The sequence below is a fragment of the Misgurnus anguillicaudatus genome, chromosome 2, assembly GCF_027580225.2.
Source record: "Misgurnus anguillicaudatus chromosome 2, ASM2758022v2, whole genome shotgun sequence".
Taxonomy (NCBI): Eukaryota; Metazoa; Chordata; class Actinopteri; order Cypriniformes; family Cobitidae; genus Misgurnus; species Misgurnus anguillicaudatus.
This window is the reverse complement of record NC_073338.2, coordinates 449588-472033: the sequence shown is the minus strand read 5'-3', so window position 1 is coordinate 472033 and position 22446 is coordinate 449588. Positions and strand designations below refer to the sequence as shown.

At 41.6% G+C, this 22446-nt stretch overlaps 2 protein-coding genes across 3 annotated transcripts in view; one reads left to right on the top strand and one right to left on the bottom strand.

Annotated features, from left to right (window-relative positions):
- Window positions 1-424: 424 nt before the first annotated feature.
- On the bottom strand, window positions 425-2458 carry cldn1 (claudin 1). Its single transcript, XM_055203907.2, has 4 exons — window positions 2129-2458; window positions 1026-1190; window positions 792-876; window positions 425-713 (listed from the first exon to the last, which is right to left on the bottom strand). Exons 1-4 carry the CDS (start codon window positions 2349-2351, stop codon window positions 557-559), a joined length of 630 nt encoding a protein of 209 aa, XP_055059882.1. The 5' UTR covers window positions 2352-2458; the 3' UTR covers window positions 425-556.
- Window positions 2459-8137: 5679 nt separating this feature from the next.
- LOC129441439 (uncharacterized) overlaps window positions 8138-22446 on the top strand; it is a 116729-nt gene continuing 102420 nt past the window's right edge. The window contains exons 1-2 of one of the 2 annotated variants that reach the window (XM_055201090.2): window positions 8138-8397; window positions 9877-9934. In XM_055201090.2, the coding sequence (XP_055057065.2) occupies window positions 8318-8397; window positions 9877-9934 (138 nt within the window). In that variant the 5' untranslated portion in view covers window positions 8138-8317. The remainder of the gene's footprint in view (window positions 8398-9876; window positions 9935-22446) is intronic. The other variant, XM_055201089.2, reaches the window with a different exon arrangement.

The window sequence follows — 22446 nt, the reverse complement described above, 5'->3', positions numbered from 1 at the left end:
ATTTAATGTCCTTTGATTAAATGTTAACACAATGTGTCAAATGTGCTTCTTGAACTTCATTTGAAACGCACAAACACGGAGCATGAAATGAATAAAGACACTGACTCTCATTTATCCCAGGAACCATCTTTTTCAAAACATTCATTTTAAGATTTTATAAATTAGAATACTATATTATAATTCCTTCCAACTAACATCACAACATCAACCAAACCAATAGCTGTACTAGTAAATCCAATAAAATCACATTGCTGTGTTATCAGCACATCAAGTACATGTATCATACAGGTGTCCCGTTATACCTAAAATGCATCATGGTTAGAAAAATATATTGTATGTTGAAGGAAAAAACTGATCAAAGTTTAACCTAGTGAAGTCTTTTGATCAAAATAAACAAGGTAAGAAATAACCCCTGAAGAAAACCAAACTTTGATCACATTTTATTATAAAAGATTTCAAAATCAAGAATTATGACATGACATACACATTAACATGAAGGGTGCAGACAAACATGCTATGTTTGTTGTTTTCAAAAGCAGTGTGATTGTTTGAAACTTCAGACACGATCTTTTCCTGGCGGTGCTGTCGCACGGGGAGCCGGGTACGATTTACCAGCGGCTTTGCTTCCACAGTTACAGCACAGCATACTGCCACCGATGAGAGTAAGAGCTGAAGCTCCCCAACCCACATAAAGAGCTTTACCAAACTCATACCTATGTCAACACAACAATTACAAATCTCATTACAAAGTCAATCATTTAATGAAGTCTTTTCATTTCACTGACACTCACCTTGAATTGGTGGGAGTAAACGGGTCAAAGAACTTGCGTCGTATGTTTTCTCCATACCAGCTTGTGGCAACGAGAGCTAGAACACTTGTAGAAATAAAAACAAGACTCGTATGATACATACTGATGGGTGAGCAATGATATCTGAAGAGGCAGATACTTGAAATCATTATAATATTCATTATGACTTAGAAATGAAATAGAATAGCAAATAGAATGAAATAAACAGCAACATATCTGCAATGATGAAAAGGATGCCTCCGGCTAGGGCGACTTTGTTTTTTTGTTGCTTGTCATCTGCCAAGCAGGTTGTGCACTTCATACCCACAGCAGCGACCAACAGAGCCACGGACGACAGAACGATGGATGTGATCATGAGACCTCGAGCCCCCTGAACTTCACCTGAGATACACACAGAGAAATCTTTCAAATCTTATCATGCTTTCAACAAGACACTTCACAAATCAAAAAAGCAATTCTTCAATCGTTACAAATGTATGCAGTAAGTAATAGAGAAATTCAAAAATTTCTCTAAGAGTTTTGGATCTTAACTTTAGGAAAATGAAAAATTTTTTATTATTATTTGTTGTTACTATGATTTTACTAAAAATCCAACAGAGACCTTTGGTTGCTGCAATAGTTCTGTATTTTTTCATTAATTGAATAAGAATAAGTCCTGTGGTGGACTACAGTAGTTGTGTCTCATATCAATCGCCATGATCCCAACAGAGATAAGTGTTATACAGAATGAAATGGACGACGCCTAAATATACCTCTCAAATGACTTAACAATTACTCTTTACATTCATGCATTTGGCAGATTAAATCCATGACTTTTTGTGTTGTAACGCAATGCTCTACCCGTTGAGCTAGAGGATCACTACCGTTGTTTTTAAAGAAATCTTTAGATGCTCCACCAAACACCACACAGAAATTATTTCAATGTAACCCAGTTCTGATCTTAATGTTGCTTTTAAACATTTTCTTTAACTTCCCCTTTTGTTTAATTGAATTAACTTTTATATCAACAAGGTCTCTATCAGTACTAGTTAAAAGACAGATGAGGTGTATAAACATGTTCTTGTTGAATCATTGATTATATGAATGTTCATTTAGTGTCTGAAGACATTGGGTTGTTCATATTTTAAATATTTTTGCTAAAATGATAAACATCAAAGTCTTTCAGGCAAGCATTGCTAAAGAATTCAAGGTATTTGTCCAACTTGTTTGAACATGCTCAGGAAGAGCCAGGTCAACATCAGATGTTTCAGCACAAGAGTCATGATTCAGAAGATTCAAATGAAACTGAAATGTTATAAGGCGAGCAAACCGTTTCCTACCTGGCAGCTGTAATAAGGAATCATAGACTTTACATTGCATCTGTCCAGTGCTCTGGGTCACACATGACTGCCAGAGACCTTCATACATGGCTTGAGCTGTAATGATGTTATCACCGGCGTACGAAGACATCTTCCACTCAGACATGGCTGTAGAAGCGATTAGACCAACAAGTCCAAAAAAAGCCAAAGTGTAGCCGAGAAGTTGGAGACCCGCGTTAGCCATTTGTTTAGTGGTTTGAGCGACAGAAGAATCAGATGTATGAGATCAGATCAGATGTGGTGCTGCTCAGAAGGCAGCTGGCGTATGAATGAGGGGGAGCATCTTACTGATGCAGGTAAACTGAAGGACACATCGTGATGAAATTGTGTAGTTGCGCCTCCTATTGGCCAAATCCTTCACATAACGTCACAATGCTGTGGAGCAGTAATTCTTAAAGTGTGGTCCGCCAAAAGATGACCTAAACTAGGCAAGTGTTTATAGTAAATATCACTTATTTAAGTAGATTTTTAATGCACTTGTGAAACTGATATCAGTTCTTGCCATTCTGTTTTAGTAATGTAAAAATGGATCGGTGGCTAAACCAAAGAGGAGTCAAAAGAAAAGATCAAGCGTCAACTGAAAGCAGATCAAATCCACAGATCTATTAGTTTTGCAATGTACTAGTTTTTGTTTCATGTGTAAAATCAATGTAATTTCAGTGACATTAAGGGGAAAATTTACCATAGTAACAACCATAGACTTCATATACCCACCACCTCAGTTTTAAATTAATGGCTCTTTGGAATGACATTAAGTGGGACCTAGGCTGTTATATTATGTTTAATTGCAGTTTGTTGTTCATATTATGCCGCAACTCATTTCACATTTACTTTTTCAAATGAAAAAAAAATCATTTAATAATCTCTGAACATTGCATTGCATTTGTGTTTAAAAAAATTGTTTTTGACTTGAAACAGTTGCATATTAAAGGCGCTGTATGTAGTTTACAGCGGCCTCTAGCGGTGATGTTTCAGATTGCAACCAATAAGTTTACAAGCACGTGCTCGAACTCATGAGCGACGGCCAGACACACCGGAGAAAGCATCACACAACATGCTGGAAACTCATGTAAACTCCAACTGCAACGTTTAATTGACTGCATTTAGCCTATGTAATGTGATGTTACGTAGGTAAATTTACGGTAAGATAACGAAAACTATTAGTGAACTACACTGAACAATTTAGTAAAGCCCGGTATATACTGTGCTATTTTAATAGTCCTTTAGGGTTGTTGCTTGCCACACTGTGCGTCCGACGACGGTTGGGCAAACGCGCTAAAGCGAAGGCTAGCAAACCGAAACAACATCTAAAAAACTAAAAACTAAGCCAACACGGAAGTGACTTAAACTGCAATTCATCGACTGGCCGCTTGAGGCTGGCTCCAAAAGGGAGTCAATTCCCATATACCCCCAGTTAAAAATGGCCAACTTTACAGTAGAAAATAATATGTTTACAGCCTGGTACAAAAAGTGTTTTTGGTCTTTATAGCTAATTTTGCCCTTCATGACAACTGTGAGGGGGGTGAATTTTTTTGTAACTCATCCTTTTAGATTATATTAAGCCTTAAAACTTCTGCATAATTAAGGGCGTGGCCGCTTAAGTGTCGGTTGAACAGACACTGCTGTCACTAGACTCGCGCTAGGCGGGCGCGGTTTCACCTCAGCTTCACCCATGTCCCGCCTCTTTACCCATTTTCTGTTTTCCGTGAGTAATTCGCGTGGACGCGTGGCCAAGATAGCGACGGCAGGCAATGCCTACTTTAAGCTTCAAAAGCTATCTTCACAAACCAATGGGTGACGTCACAGACACTACGTCCATATTTTTTTACAGTCTATGGCGCAAAGTTAGTAGACGAGGCGAGAGGCTCGGGAGCGCGCATGCAGGTGACGTCACTGGATTTCGCGCCAAATCTGGCCCGGTATTTTCACATAAAAATAATAATATTTTTTTCAGAGGTAATAGCAAAACCCGCAAAGTGGATCATTTTAATGTGAGATTACAACCCCTTTACACAAAGGCAATTGAAAAGGGATTAGTTTTATTAGAAACATTGTGGACTTTAAACTTAAATTTAGCTCATCTTTCCTATTTTGTTTTTTTGTCTTTTTGGGGGGGTGGGATTCTGTTAGGTGGTCCTCAGAAAAAGGAAGATAGGTGGTCCTTGGGCCGAATAAGTTTGAGAAACACTGCTGTAGAGACTACACTAGGACTGTGTGTTGGATGGAACTGGAGAGCAGAGACTTGATCTCAAGTTTGGAATATAATATAAAGGTCACTGAGAGAAACTTAAAATCATTTATGAGATTTTATTATAAATCTGCTGCCAATAAAGAAGCCATCATCAGATCGTTTGCATGTGAATTTGAGTCATAACAACTTTAAACTACATTAATCTGAATATAGCATTAAATAATGAGCAGTTTATCCTTTTTGACTCCTGGTCAGAGTTTCAACGCTGTCAGGGCGGCAAAATATAGGGAGATTTATCACATTCATATCAACAGTTTATTACATCAGAAGGTCATTTACATCTAAATTATTTTAGTATAGATAACTTAACTTAATTCTACAATGCGCCACATCCACCCGACCCCACCCCACTCATAAAGTGACTTCATCCTAAAAAGAAAAACTGAATACATACCAAAATGTCATTAAAATAAACAAAATTATCCAGACATAAGGGATGTTGATGGGCATAAATTGTTTGAAAAGTTACGTGCTTTGGGCAGACACCTATACCTGAACGGAAAGCTGGTTCCCACTTAGGGTTGCCACCTTCAATACAGAAAAATAAGGGACAACTGCTGCAGCGGGGGCCACACACCTCGGGGCCACGATGACCACACAAAAAGTAAGATCCTATAGCAAGGGTCATCCAAAATCTTATCTAGCCAGGCAAAAGGTCATAATCCAATATATATATATATATATATATATATATATATATATATATATATCTTTGCACAGCTGAGTGTAAAGATACAGGATTATGGGAAATGCAGTTCTGATGAATGTGACCATGGGGGAAAGAGACATCTGCTGGCCACCCAGGGAACAACACTCATACATCATGACACAGATGGGTGGTAGCCTATATCATAACTTAAAACATGCTTTCATAAAAATATTAAGAATATTAAGATTGATTCCAATGGACATTATAATAATATATCTGCTACTGAAATCGGTGTGAACAGACACACTTAGTCTCTCACCATCACAACTTAAGTGGTCATATTGAATACACAGCTATGGCAATAATAAACATAGGTCAACAAAGTGTGACTGAGACCACAAAATATAAGCTTTTGGAGGAACTTGAGATGTGAACCATATTTGATTAACTTATTAAATTAACAGATCCATAACTTAGTAAATATAAATAAAACAAATGCTTTGATACTCAAAAAAGTATATTGGGAAAAAATATTTATACAGGGCTGTCAAGTCTCACGCATTCACTGTGAGACACACGCATTTCAGTCAGTTCACATGGTCACACGCCACACTGTTTCTCACACTGAGAATAGACCAGTCCAATCAAACCAACGATGGCAGCGAGTATTACCCAATCAGGGGCAGACTAGGACATGTCTTCACACAATGCAGGTGGGGGGATTTCCAGTAGGGACTGCTTCCAGGTTATCTGCGATGGGGAAAGAACCATCCTCCTCAAAATCCTGATGACTCCACTGCTCACTCTTTGCAAAATGACATGCACAGAAGACTATGGGAGGTGCAAGGCAATTGACAACACCCTGACTGATGCTTGATTTTTTCAAACTAGACCAGGCTCAACCAATCACATTCCCAGCACACACACAGATAGGCTGCGTCGGAAAACTTCGGCAGCTGACTTGTTGTTTTGCTGCCTCGCTGCCTCATGAGGCGATGACTTCAGAGGCATGAAGGCAGCTCAGAGAAACGCTTTCGGACACACTTCATAGGCAGCGTGTCAGAAATATAAACAGAGGGTGCCTTTGTGATAACTAATCACATATTTGAAAACTACAATACTATTTTCTCGCTATAAATGCAATCAAATGGTGTAAAAAGTGAAAATATAAATTTAATTACACTTAATTTTTACTCCAGCTGCTTTCTTGGCCGCCATTTTATTTTCTTGAACTCGACCAGGCTTGACCAATCACATTTCCCTCGCGCACACACATGGAATTGTGGGATAAGATCTCAGGAGTCAGCAAGTAAACCTAACATTGGATTCGGACGTACCCTTGATGCGGTCTTTGGCGAAGTCCGCAATGCAGCAGGCAAGAGCAATCAGGCAACGGAAGAGAGGAGTTCACTTCTCTTTTTATTTCTGGCATGACGCTCAAGTCTGTCCCAAAATACAACGCGTGGGTCCCTAAGGTCTGCACTACATAATGTCATCAAAGTGTGGACTCTGAGGATGACCACAAGTCCAGAGTGTGCCATTTGGGACAGGGCCTTAGAGATTTCAGATGCTTCCACTGTCACAATATAAGATCTGAATAAGTTGCAGGTGCGAGTCACTTTGAAATTGGCCTAGCGCGCCCTCATGTGGTTGATAAAGGATGGTGCAGATTCAGCTACTGAAACAATAATACCAACACTTTATTTTCAAAGCTTTTTGTAAATGCTTAACAGGTCATCAGTTAATAATTTAAATATTTTGAATGTTTCAAAAAATATAATTGATATTAATCAACATATTCCTTCCATTCTTTCTTTCTTTTTAATTTCTGTTCTTTTCTATCTTTTACTATTTTTTCTTGGGGTATAATATAATGTCTAGAGTAGTGCAACAGGGTATGATGTTCATCACAACATTACTGTGTTAGCAAACCAATAAACATTGTAAAGAGATACAATACAATACAATACAATACAATACAATACAATACAATACAATACAATACAATACAACTTTATTGTCAACCGTGGTTGAAATTTGTCTTTTACCAGCAAAACCAGACACTCATACAAACACATACTACAAAACACAGACATAACACTATATAAAATCACATACCCTTTTGATTAATAAAGCCGATTGCAGAGGGTACAAAGGATCTTTTGTAAATATTTGTCTTTGCTCTAGGCATTAAAAATCGTCTCCCAGAGGGCAGTAAAACAAACTGATCACACAGAGGATGAGTTGTGTCTTTTGATATACTCTCCACTTTCAAAACACATCTTGAGGTGTAAACCTCACCCAACTTACTCTGTGGTCTGCCAATAATTTTACTAGCTGTTGTAGTAACTCTTGCCAGATTATTTTTCTGCTTACAGTTTAGATGCCCATACCATGCGATTAAATTATAAGTCAAAACGCTCTCCACCAACAATTTGTAGGCAATCTCCAATATGTTTTGACTTACTCCAAACCTACAGATTCTCCGTATTAGACATAATCGTTGCATGCATTTTTTCACAATATTATTAGTGTTATCCATAAAATTCAACTTACTGTCTATACATGTGCCAAGATATTTAAAATGATCAACAATCTCAACCGGGTGACCCTCTATCAATACGGGCACAATTGCAACATCTTGCCTAGTGCGACTTATAACTAGTTCCTTGGTTTTCTTTATATTTAATACTAGTGCACTATTATTACACCAGCCCAAGAGTTCCTCAACATATTTCAAATATTCAGCTGACTCATCATATAAGGACATGCAACAAATAAACCAGTCGAAAAACACGTCTCATGTGTGAAAAGACCAAATCCTCTCTAAATAATATATACACAGTTAAAGAGTAATCTAAAAATCAAAGTAGGTTTGGGTCTTTCTATTGAATGTACAGTTTTTTTCATGAATGATAGGCTACAGTTGGAACAAATTGTAGCTATTCAGTATAATGTACTGGTGTAATTGTAATAATGAAACAACGCAAACACATTCATGTTATTACTGAATCATATTTATGAGAATTGTTGCAGACAGATAGGCTACTGTAAGTCTGAAGTGGCGTCACGAGCCAAGAGCCGTCATCACGTGATTCCAGCCGCATCTGAAGGGAAGCAGAGAGTAAAGGCGAGCGCGTATTCTCATTCCCATACAATCTAATGATTATTTGACAGTGTTGACTTCACAGAGAGCTGAATATGATTTAATAACGCGCTTTATGTGACGAATGACGTGTGACGTATAAATATGATGCGCTTTATTCTGGACTGTCTGCGGCCGGCGAGAGCGCGCGCTGCACCAGCATCGGCATCATCAGCAGCCGAGAGGTAAACGTGCCTGATTCATTTCAATCACAACATAGCTTCGTTCAGTGACACATAAAGCCTTTGACAATATCTGTGTTATCACTTATTCCTACATGCATTTGCAATGACAAACCTGTAACGTATGGAGGTAAAATGCTATGTAAAGGCAGACATGTACTAGATGACCTTTTACAAAAAATAATCAGTCATGGTTTTATTACAGTAGACCATGTTTAATTCTTATAGATTTACATTTTTAAAACCATGCTTTTACTACAAACACCATAGATAACCATGTTGACTGTAGCAAAACCATAGTTAATTTGTGGTAATCATGGCTTAACTTAAGTAAACATGGTTTTTTTTAGGCTAAAACAGTGGTTAATTTTTGTATTTGATTTTTCATCCTTGCGTTATCACCACTTTACCTTATGTATTTGTGGAGTAATATTCAGCAGTATACATTATCAAACACAGGGTTGTCAAACATATGGCCTGTGAGTCAAACACGGCCCATAAAGGTGTCCGATCCTGCCTGCATGATTTTTGATTCAATTATTAAATATTAAAGGGACACTCCACTTTTTTCCAGCTCCCCTAGAGTTAAACATTTGATTTGTACCGTTTTGGAATCCATTCAGCTGATCTCCGGGTCTGGCGCTATAGCACTTTTAACATAGCTTAGTACAATCCATTTAATCTGAGTAGTCCATTAGCATTACGCTTAAAAAATAACCAAAAATGTTTCAATATTTTTCCTATTTAAAACTTGGCTCTTCTGTAGTTACATTGTGTACTAAGACCGACGGAAAATTAAAAGCTGCAATATTCTAGGCAGACATGGTTATGAACTATACTCTCAAACTGGCGTAATAATGAAGAACTTTGCTGAAAATAGTCCCCTTAGTAACTTTCAATAGCAGGGGACTATTTTTGGGCACTACGTAATATCATAGCGCCTCCTGCAGCCATGTTAAGACAGCAAAGTCCTTGATTATTATGCTGGAATGAGAGTATACTTCCTAGCCATATCTGCCTAGAAAATCACAACTTTTAATTTTCCGTCTGTCTTAATACACGATGTAACTACAGAAGAATCAATTTTTAAATAGAAAAATATTGAAAAGCTATGCTAAGCTATGTTAAAAGTGCTAGCGCCAGACCCGGAGATCAGCTGTATGGATTCCAAAACAGTAAGAATCAAATGTTTAACTCTAGGAGAGCTGGAAAATGAACATATTTTCAAAAAAGTGGAATGTCCCTTTAAATACGTATTGTGTCTTTCTAGTTTTTAAACTAATTAATTAGTTAGTAATTAATTAGTAATAGTTAATATTAACACAATTATTAGCAGACTAAGGTTTAAAAAAGGTATCCAGCCCTCACATAGTGACATTATTTACCATCCAATCTAAAATGAGTTTGACACCCCTGGTGTAGCACTACTGTTTTACCATGTGCTTTCAATTGAATCAATTATATATTTTGGGTTTTTTTTAGAGACTCTGTGGAGCTCCAGGTTGAGGTGAAAGACACCTCTGACGACAATGAAGTCAAGGTACTGTAGTGTTTTTGTCGGTTTCTGTGTACAGAGGGAAACATTTGTTGAAGAAGATTTGACTAGAAATTCCTTACATTTATTCACACATTTGATTTTGAATTGGGACGGTTAACATGCAAGCAATTCACTCAACAAACCCACAGCAATTTCAAACATTAATTCATTATTTATATTTTTAAATCATTATTTTAGATTTATGATATGGTCATATTCTTAATTACTCAAAATAGGACAATTGGCAAAAAATAATAACATTTATTGACATCCCCCCCCAAATTTTTTTTTGATACGTCAAATACTTGTTCAATTTAAATTTATTTATATAGCACTTTTCACAATAGTTTAATTGTTCCAAAGCAGCTTTACATTAATAAAAACAAGAGAAAACACACGGAAATTTAAGGACAACAATGCAGAGTGAAAACACTTGCTGTGCTGAGCACATCTTGAGTCAGATGTCAGCAACAGTACTTGCTATTTAACCACACATCCATAAGAAACTTTAGAAAAAAAAGGAAAATTTAATACTAAACTTTCTGTAATGCAGTAATACAACAACTAGATTTTAACTCATCAATGCGAAACAAATACACCAAAGAGTTAAAGTGTAGAATTGTGGGTTATGTTGCTGTTATAACATGGGAGACTTCATGATCAGTGGCCTTGCTGTAGCACTTTTTGACAGCAGCTGTAATGACAATGAAGAAATTAAATTATACTTAGCATTAGTTTAATCCTGATAAGGGCAGAATTAAGTCAATGAAGCTTTACATATTCTGACATCACTGAAATACAAATACATGGTGTGGAAAAATATGTGTGTGTGTGTGTGTGTGTGTGTGTGTGTTTGTGTGTGTGTGTGTGTGTGTGTGTGTGTGTGTGTGTGTGTGTGTGTGTGTGTACCTGGTAATTATCACGGTCCCCACAAAGATAGGAATACCAGTATTTTTGTGACCTTGTGGGGACATTTTGATGTCCCCATGAGGAAACAAGCTTATAAATTAAACAGAATGATGAAAGTAGTAGAAGGGTTTCTGGGGTTAGGGAATGGGGTAGGTTAGGGGAATACAATATACAGTTTGTACAGTATAAAATACATTACGTCTATGGAATGTCCCCACAAAACATGGAAACCAGAATGTGTGTGTGTGTGTGTGTGTGTGTTTGTCAATCCATTAAAAAGTTAAATATTTGATACATCATAAAATTTGATTACAACAGGTGCATTATATCAACAGTTAGCATTATCATAAGTTAGTATTTCATGAGATATGTATATATACCTAGTCTAACCACTAGATGTCAGTAGTTAAGTCCTTACCTGTATATGCGGACCGTTCTGAAATAAATATGTTGGTTAAACAAAGTGTATTTACTAACAGAACAAACATTGCATGGTACCAGGGGTGTGTTCCAGAAAGCTGTTGGGTTATGCAAGTAACTATAGCAACTGACTCTCTGAGGATAACCTGCTCCGGAGCATGTTGCAGGGTTAGTTTATTTTAGCTAATGAAACGAAGCTTCGGAGGATGTCTGCACATGCGTGTACTTGTGATGAGCGTGCAGCGGGCGTGAAAGCATATATTTTGCATATTATTACAATGTTAAAGCATTTATTTGATTACATTTACATTCTCGAATATCTATTGCTGTCTTAGAAAATGTATGATATTTTCTTTAAAGAATTTTTTTTTAATAACATAGATTGATATTTGTGATTGGACTAATTACTATGCATTTAGGTATGCCCATTATTAATATATCTCCAAATATCAGTGGATGTATGAAACACAATTCCATCAGTTAAAGGGACATTTCATCAGTAGAAACATTCATCTTTATTGAAAGTGGGTCATATTTGTAGTCGAAATGTATCATAAATTTAGATTTGTGTTGTGAAGCAACACATACAGAGAAGTTATTACAGTGCATTGAAAATGCGCTCTACTGTTCTTACTGGGCTTTTTATTATTATTATTATTATTATGTTGGCTTGAAAAAGCAAACATATTGTTATTGCTATTAAACTTATATCTTATTATTAGTTTTAAAATTAACATATTATTTTCCTCAAAGATATTATTAATCTTCTTTTTCTGGACACTTTTTCGACGCGTAACTCGTCCCGCATGGTTTGCCGTAGTCCCATGAAAGAGGGCTCAAATCGACCGGCTTATTAAGAAGAGGTGTGCTATGACTTTTATAAGCGATCGGGTGCAGGATTTTCGAAAGGGGGGCGAAAAACCACCCGAAAAATCCCATTGACTTAACATTGCGCCCAAATTTGACGGCTCATAGCTCAGCTCGAGGATTTTGTAGAAACATGTGGGTTACAACATTTGAAGAGAGTGGTAGACTCTGTAAGAACATACATCACATTGGGGTGTGTAAGCTGTACATCTGGGGTGTAAGAGGCACCCAAATTTCCCATTGACTTATAATGGGGCAGGAAACACGCCCATATAAGGGAATTAAAATGTTCCTTATGGGATATCTTCACATTACAGTGTCGTAGATACAAGGGGGTGGGCTCATTTTACTTAGGCATCCAATCAGTCTCTTAGGATAGTCCCAGAGCTATTAAGCCACGCCCCTAGCAACCATTTTGGGCACCCTAGCAAAATCTCCAATAGACTGCCATTATAAAAAGCCCAGATGAATATCTTTGCAGCACAGTCAGGGCCGGCGCTACCTATAGGCAGAGTAGGCAAATGCCTAGGGCCTCAAGGGGGGCCTCCATACCTGCTAAGTTCATGTGCGCTGGTCCAAATCAGTGACAGCATTAAATAAAGTTTTAAGGTGAGTTCAACGTTATGCGGCGCCGCCACCGCAAGAACTGCAGGCGGATGACTCTTTAAATGACTCTTAAAAGCGTTCACGTCTTTTGTTTCCTGCTTCGCAAAAGCGTCATGCAAAGACAGTGCAGCACATGATGCAGGTATTTTGTTCTGTGTATCAATGTAATTTCAGGAGAGGTCAAACTTGAGCGCTGCTGACTCTGTTTAGACACTTTGAATGCGTGTGCACAATAGCATTGCGTGGGGAGCTGACTATCAAAATGGTCAAGTTAAAAAAATTTGTATTTAAAGTCGAAAAGCAAACTAAACTGGCGTTACCTAAAGTAAACTGTCTGTATATCTTGTAAGTCCTCTACACTTTATTTTAGTTTTCAAATCATGAAAGTAGTTTGTCTGTTTAACTTCCAGTGGCAGCTGATTTGTATGGATATTTAAGGTAGCCTATAAAAAGGTATTGCAATCTATGAATATATACATGGTCTGATAGATAACTTTTTACTGTATATTGGCTCAGTAAGAGGGAAATTCTTCTTTATACCCAGTTAAAATAAAAAACAATAAAAGTTTTCTAGGAGGTGTTCACCTGACGTTTTTTACGGTTAGGGTTTTTGCAATGTACTGTTGTTTTTTTTTTTATTTTACTCTTTGGAGAAAACAAAACTGTTATCCTGTGTTATCCCAAAAAGGTGGTGTTTTTAATAAATTTGACTGCCTTAACCCTCTGGGGTCCGACCATTTTGGGACACTCTCAGAGGTTCTGACATGCTCTTACATTTGGTCTTTTTTCAGTTGCTTTAAAACATAATAATGGGAAGTGTCTGATACCACTGCGTTCAGCACAAACTGGGCTAAAATATTATATGAGCTACATGTATGTACATGTTTGTATTTTTGAGAGTAAATGTTTGTGCAAAATTTTTAAGTCACTGATATAAGTCCACAAAACCCATACTAAACATGTTTTAACAAGACTTACCTAAACAGAATCTAGTAGTCTAGAGTTTTTTCTTTAAAATGATGTGACAATCACCATGCCTACTTATTCACATTAAACAATGTATTGATTTAGAAATTGTAAGACACTTTTTGTTTAGACGAGCCGTATGCGAGAAGGATTGATTGACAGCAAGCAAACAAAGGCTCGCATAATGAGCTGCATAATGAGCTGCATAATGAGGCAGGAATGTGAGAATGAACTACAGTGAAGAATGTGAGGACAAATGTATGTTTGTTTGAGGTTTATTAAGTAAACAACATAATCAAAATAGAAATGATGGTTAGTAGGACATTTTAAGTTTATTTGGAAAGAAACCCTATTCAAAAACTTTGTATAAACTAAGAAACTGATACACAACAGAGCTGTAAACTTCATGTGGCTCATGTTACCATATAACTTTATGTCCAAAAAGTGTTTTTCCACTTCATAGTTTTGTACTGATGAGAGAGATGCAGACCTCTAAGAGAGTTATAAACAGCTGTTAGCATAAATTGTCCACAGAAATACCCTTACTTATATAACTGATGGGTAAATGTCACTGATACTAAGTTACATTCATATACTATCTTGTACATAAACTTAATCTCAGATAAACATCTGCAGCAATGAATATAAAAAGCTGTTTTCAGATGCCCATCCTCTTATCGTCTAGCTTCTGTTTTAAACGTGTTTCTGTAAGCGCGTATGAACTTTAAAAACACATCGCATGTGCGCGAGCTCGCATCTCCGTGTAACGCAGCGCTCACAAAAACGGTGTCGCGTGTAAAGCGCAATGTATGGAATTACCTTGCATGTAAACAATATGGAATCATTTTACAGCAAATCCCGCAGTGCAGCATTTACTCAAAGTTGCCATGACAGATACGAAAGTGAATAACTGTGTCTTAACACTGTACAACATGTAAGTTAACAGATATCCGCCATTATGGGAGGTCACGCGTACCTGTTTGTAAATAAGCATGTAAACATGGAATCATATTACAGCACACACTTAAAAGATACAGCAGTTCAGGCTTACTGAAAGTTTCCATGAAGTATATAAGTGAATAACTGTGTTTAACACTGTTACAGCATGCAACAGTGAAATCCGCCATTACGTGAGATCGCTTCCGTTTGTAAACAATGCGAAAGTTTTTCAATCCGAAGCGTGTAGTCTGCTAAGGTTGCTTAACGTTACTGTATGTAGGCTGAACTGCACAAGCCATGAGCATATTAAGTAACATGATAGCAAATATAAATGGTATAAATTAACTGTTAACGTTACTTACTTCTAATCCAGCAGTGCGTTCTCCATTGTTCTTCTTAGGTAACGTTAAAGATAAATGCTTCTCTTCCTCAATGTCCAGACATAAATGAAGATATTCCTCACGTGTGTGAATAAAATTTATAATCCAAACATGCTGTAAAAAGTCTTTAAATCTGATCAAACTTTACGCTTTGCTTGTTATGGTTGAACAGCTCGTGTCTTCCTTACCATGTCAACAGCTGTGGGCGTGACCAAATTAAAGATAATGAAGTCAGCCAGGAAAAACGGTACTCTCTTTACTTCAATGCAGATTACATAAACTGGCAATATTTGTTTTCGATTATAATTAGCTTGTTTAAAAGTAGACATTACAGGCTTTCTTTGGATGTGTGTATCATGCTTGTGTGACGAGTATTCGCGGAGTTTCAATTGATTTTTGTAACGTGTTTTTAGAGACAGCTGGCGGAGACAGAAATGTCTGGATGCACACCCTGTTTATTTTCTTTATTTGACAAAAACACAAAGATCTGTTGTTGTTGTGAATGTACACAAATTAAAGAAGACCCTTTACTGTTTCAAATGATGTCAAACACGTAAGTGTATGATTATTAATGATGGAGTATTTTAAGTTGATTCTGCCATGATAAGGAAAAAACACGTCAAAACGCGGCCCCGCGTTTTTGGACCCCAGGGGGTTAAAATGTTTAACACATGTGGTTTTACATATTTTTTTATTAAATTTTAGCATAAAGTTAATCAATTTGTTGATAAAAACTTATTTAAAAGGAAAAGTAATGGGGAAAAACATGTTAAATAACTGTAGTGCTTAAATGATTTCTTATGCAGTAGAAAAAAAATGTTCTTACATTATTCTGAAAATTAGAGGAGTGTGAGGGGCCTCCAACATAAATTTTGCCTAGGGCCTCCAAATATCTAGAACCGGCCCTGAGCACAGTGTCATAGAGACATGGGGGTGGGCTCATTTTACTCAGGCATCCAATCAGTCTCTCAGGATCCTTACATTGGTATTAATCCACGCCCCTAGCAACCACTTTTGAGCACCCTAGCAACATAATATTCAAACAGTTATATCTCGGCATCAGAACATCATAGAGAAACGGGGGTTGGACTGTTTCACTTGTGACTCGGAGTGTTATCACTGGCCACATCATTGGCCACTCCCAAGCCACGCCCCTAGCAACCAAATTTAAGCCCCCTAGCAACATAAAATTCAAAGTGTTATTTCTCCGCATCGGAACATCGTAGAGACACAGGGGTTGGACCGTTTGACTTGTGACTTGGAGGGTAGTCAGTAGTGGATGCCAATAGGTGTTAAGCCACGCCCCTAGCAACCACTTTTGAGCACCCTAGCAACATAAATTTCAAACAGTTATATCTCGGCATCAGAACATCGTAGAGACACGGGGGTTGGACCATTTTACTTGTGACCCGGGGTGTAATCACTGGCCACATCATTGGTCACTCCCAAGCCACGCACCTAGCAACCAAATTTGAGCACCCTAGCAACCGAATAAACAAAGCCTTATATCTCCGCATCAGAACATCGTAGAGACATGGGGGTTTGACCGTTTGACTCGTGACTCGGAGTGTAATCACTAGTGGTTGCCAATTTTCTCCCTAGCAACCTAATACAGTACCCTTGCAAACAAATAAACAAAGCCTTTATCTCAGCATCAGAACATCGTAGAGACATGGGGGTTGGACCGTTTGACTTGTGACCCGGAGTGTAATCACTAGTGGATACCAATTTTCTCTAGCAACCAAATACAGTACCCTAGCAACCAAATAAACAAAGCCTTGTATGTCCGCATCAGAACATCGTAGAGACACGGGGGTTGGACCGTTTGACTTGTGACTCGGAGTGTAATCACTAGTAGATGCCAATTTTCCCCCTAGCAACCAAATACAGTACCCTAGCAACAGAGTAAACAAAGCCTTATATCTCCGCATCAGAACATCATAGAGACATGGGGGTTGGACCGTTTGACTTGTGAATTCGAGTGTAATCACCAGTGGATGCCAATTTCCCCTCTAGCAACCAAATACAGTACCCTAGCAACCGGAAAAACAAAGCCACATATCTCCGCATCAGAACATTGTAGAGACACAGGAGTTGGATCTTTTACTTTTGGCTTGGAGTATAATCAGATACTGTTGCCCGAAATTTGCCACGGCAAGCACCACTTCACATTTTCTTCAGGAAACGTACCGTCTCGGTTACGTATGTAACCCTCGTTCCCTGAAGGAGGGAACGGAGACGTCACGTCGTGACCGACGAATTGGGAACTCGCTTAGAGAGACCAATCTGCTTCGAATACTACTAAAACGCCAATGAACTTGGCATTGAGATATTTGCATAATGTTGGCGCCGCCCCGCCAGGTGCGTATATAAGCCACAGGTGCAAATGTAGAAATCAGCTTCTTTTTCGCTGAGAAAGCCGGAAAGTGTGACCGGCCGATAAACAGCAGGGAGCAGCCCTGTGGCGACGGGACGTGACGTCTCCGTTCCCTCCTTCAGGGAACGAGGGTTACATACGTAACCGAGACGTTCCCTTTCAGTCGGTCACTACGACGTCACGTCGTGACCGACGAATTGGGAATCCCTACCAAAACGCCACTGAGGGCTGACCTCTTCCAGTGTCTGCGTAAAGCCCTCCGGTTCCACTTAAGGATAAGGAGAATTAGGTTTTAAGGCAGAAGGCCGGGCACTAGATGTTCCTTTAACCCACAGTAGTGCCAGCGACTGGGAAGCGCCCTATCTGAGCGGTATAGGGACGCTGCGGAAGCCACCGCCCCGTTAAGGGCTATTGGTGGGCGAAAGTCAACCGTAGTTGAGGTATAAATGACAGCCGTGGCTGTGTAAGCAAAGCAGTGCTGAGGGAAACGTGGGCTCCGCAACATCAGGCTGCCAAGGCAGCGGAGGAAGGCAAAACAAATTATTACGCGTTTTTGCCTCGATGACCTTCCATACTGAGCTCAGTTTGGAGCAGCAGTCGGAGGCTGCAAGCCGACCTGCGAGCCTGTTCTCTGTGCTTCCCCTAACGAGGAAAGAACACGAGAGGAGACAGGCTCGACACGAACACTGTAAAATCTAATGAACGTATTAGGGGTCGCCCAACCAGCAGCTCTGCAGATGTCTGTTAGCGAGGAACCACGAGCGAATGCCCAAAATGAGGCAACACTTAGAGTGAGCTCTCAAATTAAATGGACAAGGAATGCCCTGCAGATTATAAGCAAGGGCGATAGTATCAACTATCCAAAGAGACATCCTCTGCTTAGTGACAGCTTTCCCTCTCTGCTGACCACCATAACAAACAAAGAGCTGATCTGAGGTCCTAAGGCTTTGTGTGCGATCCACGTAGATGCGTAACGCTCGTACGGGGCATAATAAAGCCATGGTTGGGTCTGCCCTCCTCCGGGGGGCAGCGCTTGCAAGCTCACCACCTTATCTCTGAAGGGAGTGGTGGGCACTTTGGGCACGTAGCCTGGTCTGGGTCTCAATGTAACACTCGAGACAGCAGGGCCAAACTGAAGGCACGAATCGTCGATAGAGAATGCATGAAGGTCACCTACCCTCTTAACAGAGGCCAATGCGAGTAGGGTCAGAGTTTTCATTGATAAAAACTTCAGACTCGCAGACTGCAAAGGCTCGAAGGGGGTCCCTGCAGGGCTTTCAGCACCATGGACAGGTCCCAGAGAGGAATAGAGGGAGAGCGCGAGGGGTTTAGCCTACGAGCGCCTCTTAAAAACCTAATAACTAAGTCGTGCTGGCCGACTGATCTGCCGTTAATAAGTGAGTGATGAGCAGAAATAGCAGCGATATCAACTTTAATGGTGGAGGGTGACAGCCTACCATCTAACCGGTGTTGAAGGTATGAAAGCACAACATTAATGGGGCATTCTCGAGGGTCCTCGCGTTGCGAAGAGCACCAATCGACAAAAAGGTTCCACTTAAGCGCGTAAGCCCGTCTTGTGGACGGAGCTCGAGCAGCGGCGATGGTGTTAGATATCGCTTGCGATAAATCACCTAAACCTTGTGCGCGCTCAACGACCATACGTGGAGATCCCACAGGTCGGGGCGCGGGTGCCATAATGTGCCCCCTCCTTGAGAAAGAAGGTCCTTCCTCAGGGGAATCCGCCAGGGAGGGGCTGTCGCGAGGAGCATTAGTTCTGGAAACCAATTCCTGGTCGTCCAGTAAGGAGCGACCAGTAGAAGGCTCTCCTCGTCCTGCCTGACTTTGCACAGCGTCTGTGCGATTAAACTCACTGGTGGAAACGCGTATTTGCGCATCCCCCGCGGCCAGCTGTGTGCCAACGCATCCATGCCGGGGCTGCCCTCGGTTAGTGAATAAAATAGGCGACAGTGGGTATCGTCCGGCGACGCAAACAGATCTATCTGCGCACGACCGAACTTCTTCCAAATTAGCTGAACCGTCTGGGGGTGGAGTCGCCATTCGCCGGTGCGCGCAGCTCGGGAAAGCGCGTAGCCGCTGTATTGAGCGTACCCGGGATGTGAATGGCACGAAGGGACCTCAGATGCTTCTGACTCCAAAGGAGGAGATGACGAGCGAGATGCGACAGGTGACGAGAGCGCAAAAACCGCCTTAACGGTAAATAACGCAACAGTCGCAATGTTGTCGGTGTCGGCTAATACATCCTTCCCTCGCATCTCCACAGCGGAGCGTACAAGTCCCAGATATACAGCGCACCGCTCGCGGCAGTTGGGGTGCTATGCACACCCCTGAGACTGCAAGCCCGTCATACGTGGCTGCTCATCCCGTGCTGGGGGCATCGTATGTGCTACAGAATGCCAGGAGACCCGACTCAGGGGCATATCTTGCTATAAGAAATGCTGGGTCTGCCACGGGGTAAAATTGAAATGACACGCAGGTGTAATGGTTACACAGTGTATGCCGTTGCACCACGCTCTCCTCGAGACTCGATCGTAAAACCAATGCTGAAGCGGTCTCATATGACGCAGCTCGAGCAGTGTCACAGCTGCAGCATGCTGTCATATGCCAGGAGCTTCTGAAATTGTTTCAGAGAGACCGCGTACTTCCCTCGAATTAAACCGAGGCAAGTCAGAACTGACTGATTGCGCGCTCTTGTAAAACACGCCAATAAATCGACCGAGTCTATTTCCATACTGAGAAAAAGATCCTCTGCACGGGGCAATGTTGCTCCTTTCCCAGCTGACCTGATGACTTAAACGAGCGAGATGCTGAAGCATTAAATCTCTGTGTTCGCGCACGTCTGCCAAGAACGAGCCATTATAGTTGACGTAAATATAAGCAGAATGCGAACAACGCTCTCTCTCGGAGATTTTAATGCCGTGACTAGCATTTTCATGGAGACACGGGGAGAGAGAGACAGCTCGAATGGTGTACTTGGTATTAATATGCCCACCCCATGACGCAGAGCGAATAAACGGTCTAAGGCGAGGGGAGATGGACACATGAAGTACACGTCTACAGGTTTAAGGCTGCAAACCGATCTGAATATTGAAATACGAGCCTCGGCGTATCATCCTAAAGGATCACATTTGTAGAGCCGGTGCGTAAATAAATCTGTCGTAACCCACCGCGTATTTTGGGTAATATGAGATAAAGGCTGGAAAAAACCTTATCATCATTCTCGGTAAGAGGGACCGGCTCGAAATGTCCTTCGCCAGCAGGACATCGACTTTTGCACGCAGTACATGTGCATCGGACGCTTTCACTATAGTGAAACGAATGCCCGTAGAATTTGGGGGAGTGCCGGTAATTGTATTTCGTAACCGAGGTGGACAGTGCGTAAAACTCAACGAGACGGGCTGGGAACTGAAGCGAAGCATCCAGGGACCGTACGAGGAGAATTAACGACACTACCGAAGTACCCGCGGTGGGGCAGCAAAGCGAGACAGGTGAAACTGCCGGTGCGTCTGCTGTGACAGCATAAACATCTACAGTATGTGTGTGTGTGACACTGACCTGAGCCCGCTGAGGGTGGCGGTCGTCTGGTCTCCTGCGCGGAGAGCGCAGACTCCGGAAAAACACCCGCTGGCGATCGAGGAGAGATAGGGTGAGCTGGTGTGCCCGTTCACGGCTCTTTCGATCCTCTGGAGACCTGGAGAGGGAAGAGGAATGCACTCTTATGTGTGGTTAAGTGGGTACCGGCTGGACAGCCGGTGGAACAGATGCAAACCAAGAATTTTTCCACCCGACCCTCTACCGGGGGAAGGAGCGAATCACCGTCTCCTGAAGAGTGATCCTCTGCCAATCCGGGTCACCCGTTACTGGCCACTTAAGCTCCCGATTTTCACGGGAAGCGGCAAAGCGGGCGGGGCGAGCTGCTGACGACCGGTTCCCATGCGCTGCCGAGATGGGGTCCGAGGAGGGGAACAAAGGTGGCCGCCGCAGGACGCCGACGGCGAGAGGCAGACTGAGGAGCCGGCGTGGTGGACCAAGGGCAGCTCTCTTTCGCCGGCATGACCTAGGAGATCGCCTCAGTCTGCGCAGCGGAGCTGTACGACTCCACGGGCTCGCCGAAGGGGCCGGTCTGTGAGACAGGAGCATTCAAGAAGTTGTTCTCGTCTGCGTCCGTCATGTAAGCCAGACATAGCCAAAGGTAGCGATCTTGAACACTGTGGTGGACATCGCACGACTGAAGGTCGCGGTTTCCCTCGTAAACCTCTAGAGCCTTCGCTTGGTGAACCTGCAGTGACGTTATTACGTGCAGGGCTGAAGCCGCGTCTCCGCATGCCTGATGGGCAGCGCCCGTAACCGGACGACTGTCTATACAAACACGGGAGGGAAGGGTTGGGTAATCCCTCCAGGAACGCAGCTGCATCGCAACCCCCCGCTCTACTGAAGGGATCCCCGTCTTTAGCGGCTCCGTTGGTGAGGGAGGTGAGGGGTGAAAGCTGAACGGCCGAGACGGCCGCAAATCACGTCAGCTCTTCGTGCCGTCGGGAAAGGCAGGAGGTGAGGACCGTATAGGCCCGAGCAGCTCCGAAATACCAATCACATGGGCGGGACGGTTCGGGGGGAGAGGGATTAACCCCTCCAACTCTACCGTTTCCGCCGCTCGAGCGGGCACGGCCGCCATCTCCGGGACGACTCCGCCTCGGAGGGAAAAGATGGGCACCCCTCTGATGCTGCAGAATTGACGGGACCCGAAGGAGGCCCAGTGGATTCGGCAGAAATCGCAGAACACGACTCTGCAGTCTCCACCGGAGCCTCAACCGGCTGAGGATGAGAAGGCCGGTAGGTGAAGGACGCATCCTCCGTCCTACTCAGCGTAGTGATGCGAAGAGCGTCCTGCGAGCGCTTGACAGCCGCACCATGGCGGCGTTCAGCACTGCAAAGGCGCGGACGTCGTTCCCATAGAAACGACAGTCGGCTCCGCAATCCAAGAGAGTTATGCTCTCACAGGGAGAACAAAAGCTCTCCACGAACGCAGCCTCGGA

Excerpts from the sequence above, each read along its gene's own strand:
- cldn1 (XM_055203907.2), bottom strand. The coding sequence starts at position 2,351 with ATGGCTAACGCGGGTCTCCAACTTCTCGGCTACACTTTGGCTTTTTTT. Across the intron at positions 877-1,025 it reads CATCCTTTTCATCATTGCAG|GTGTTCTAGCTCTCGTTGCC; the intron begins ATATGTTGCTGT and ends TTATTTCTACAA. Across the intron at positions 714-791 it reads TTTACTCCCACCAATTCAAG|GTATGAGTTTGGTAAAGCTC; the intron begins GTGAGTGTCAGT and ends GTGTTGACATAG.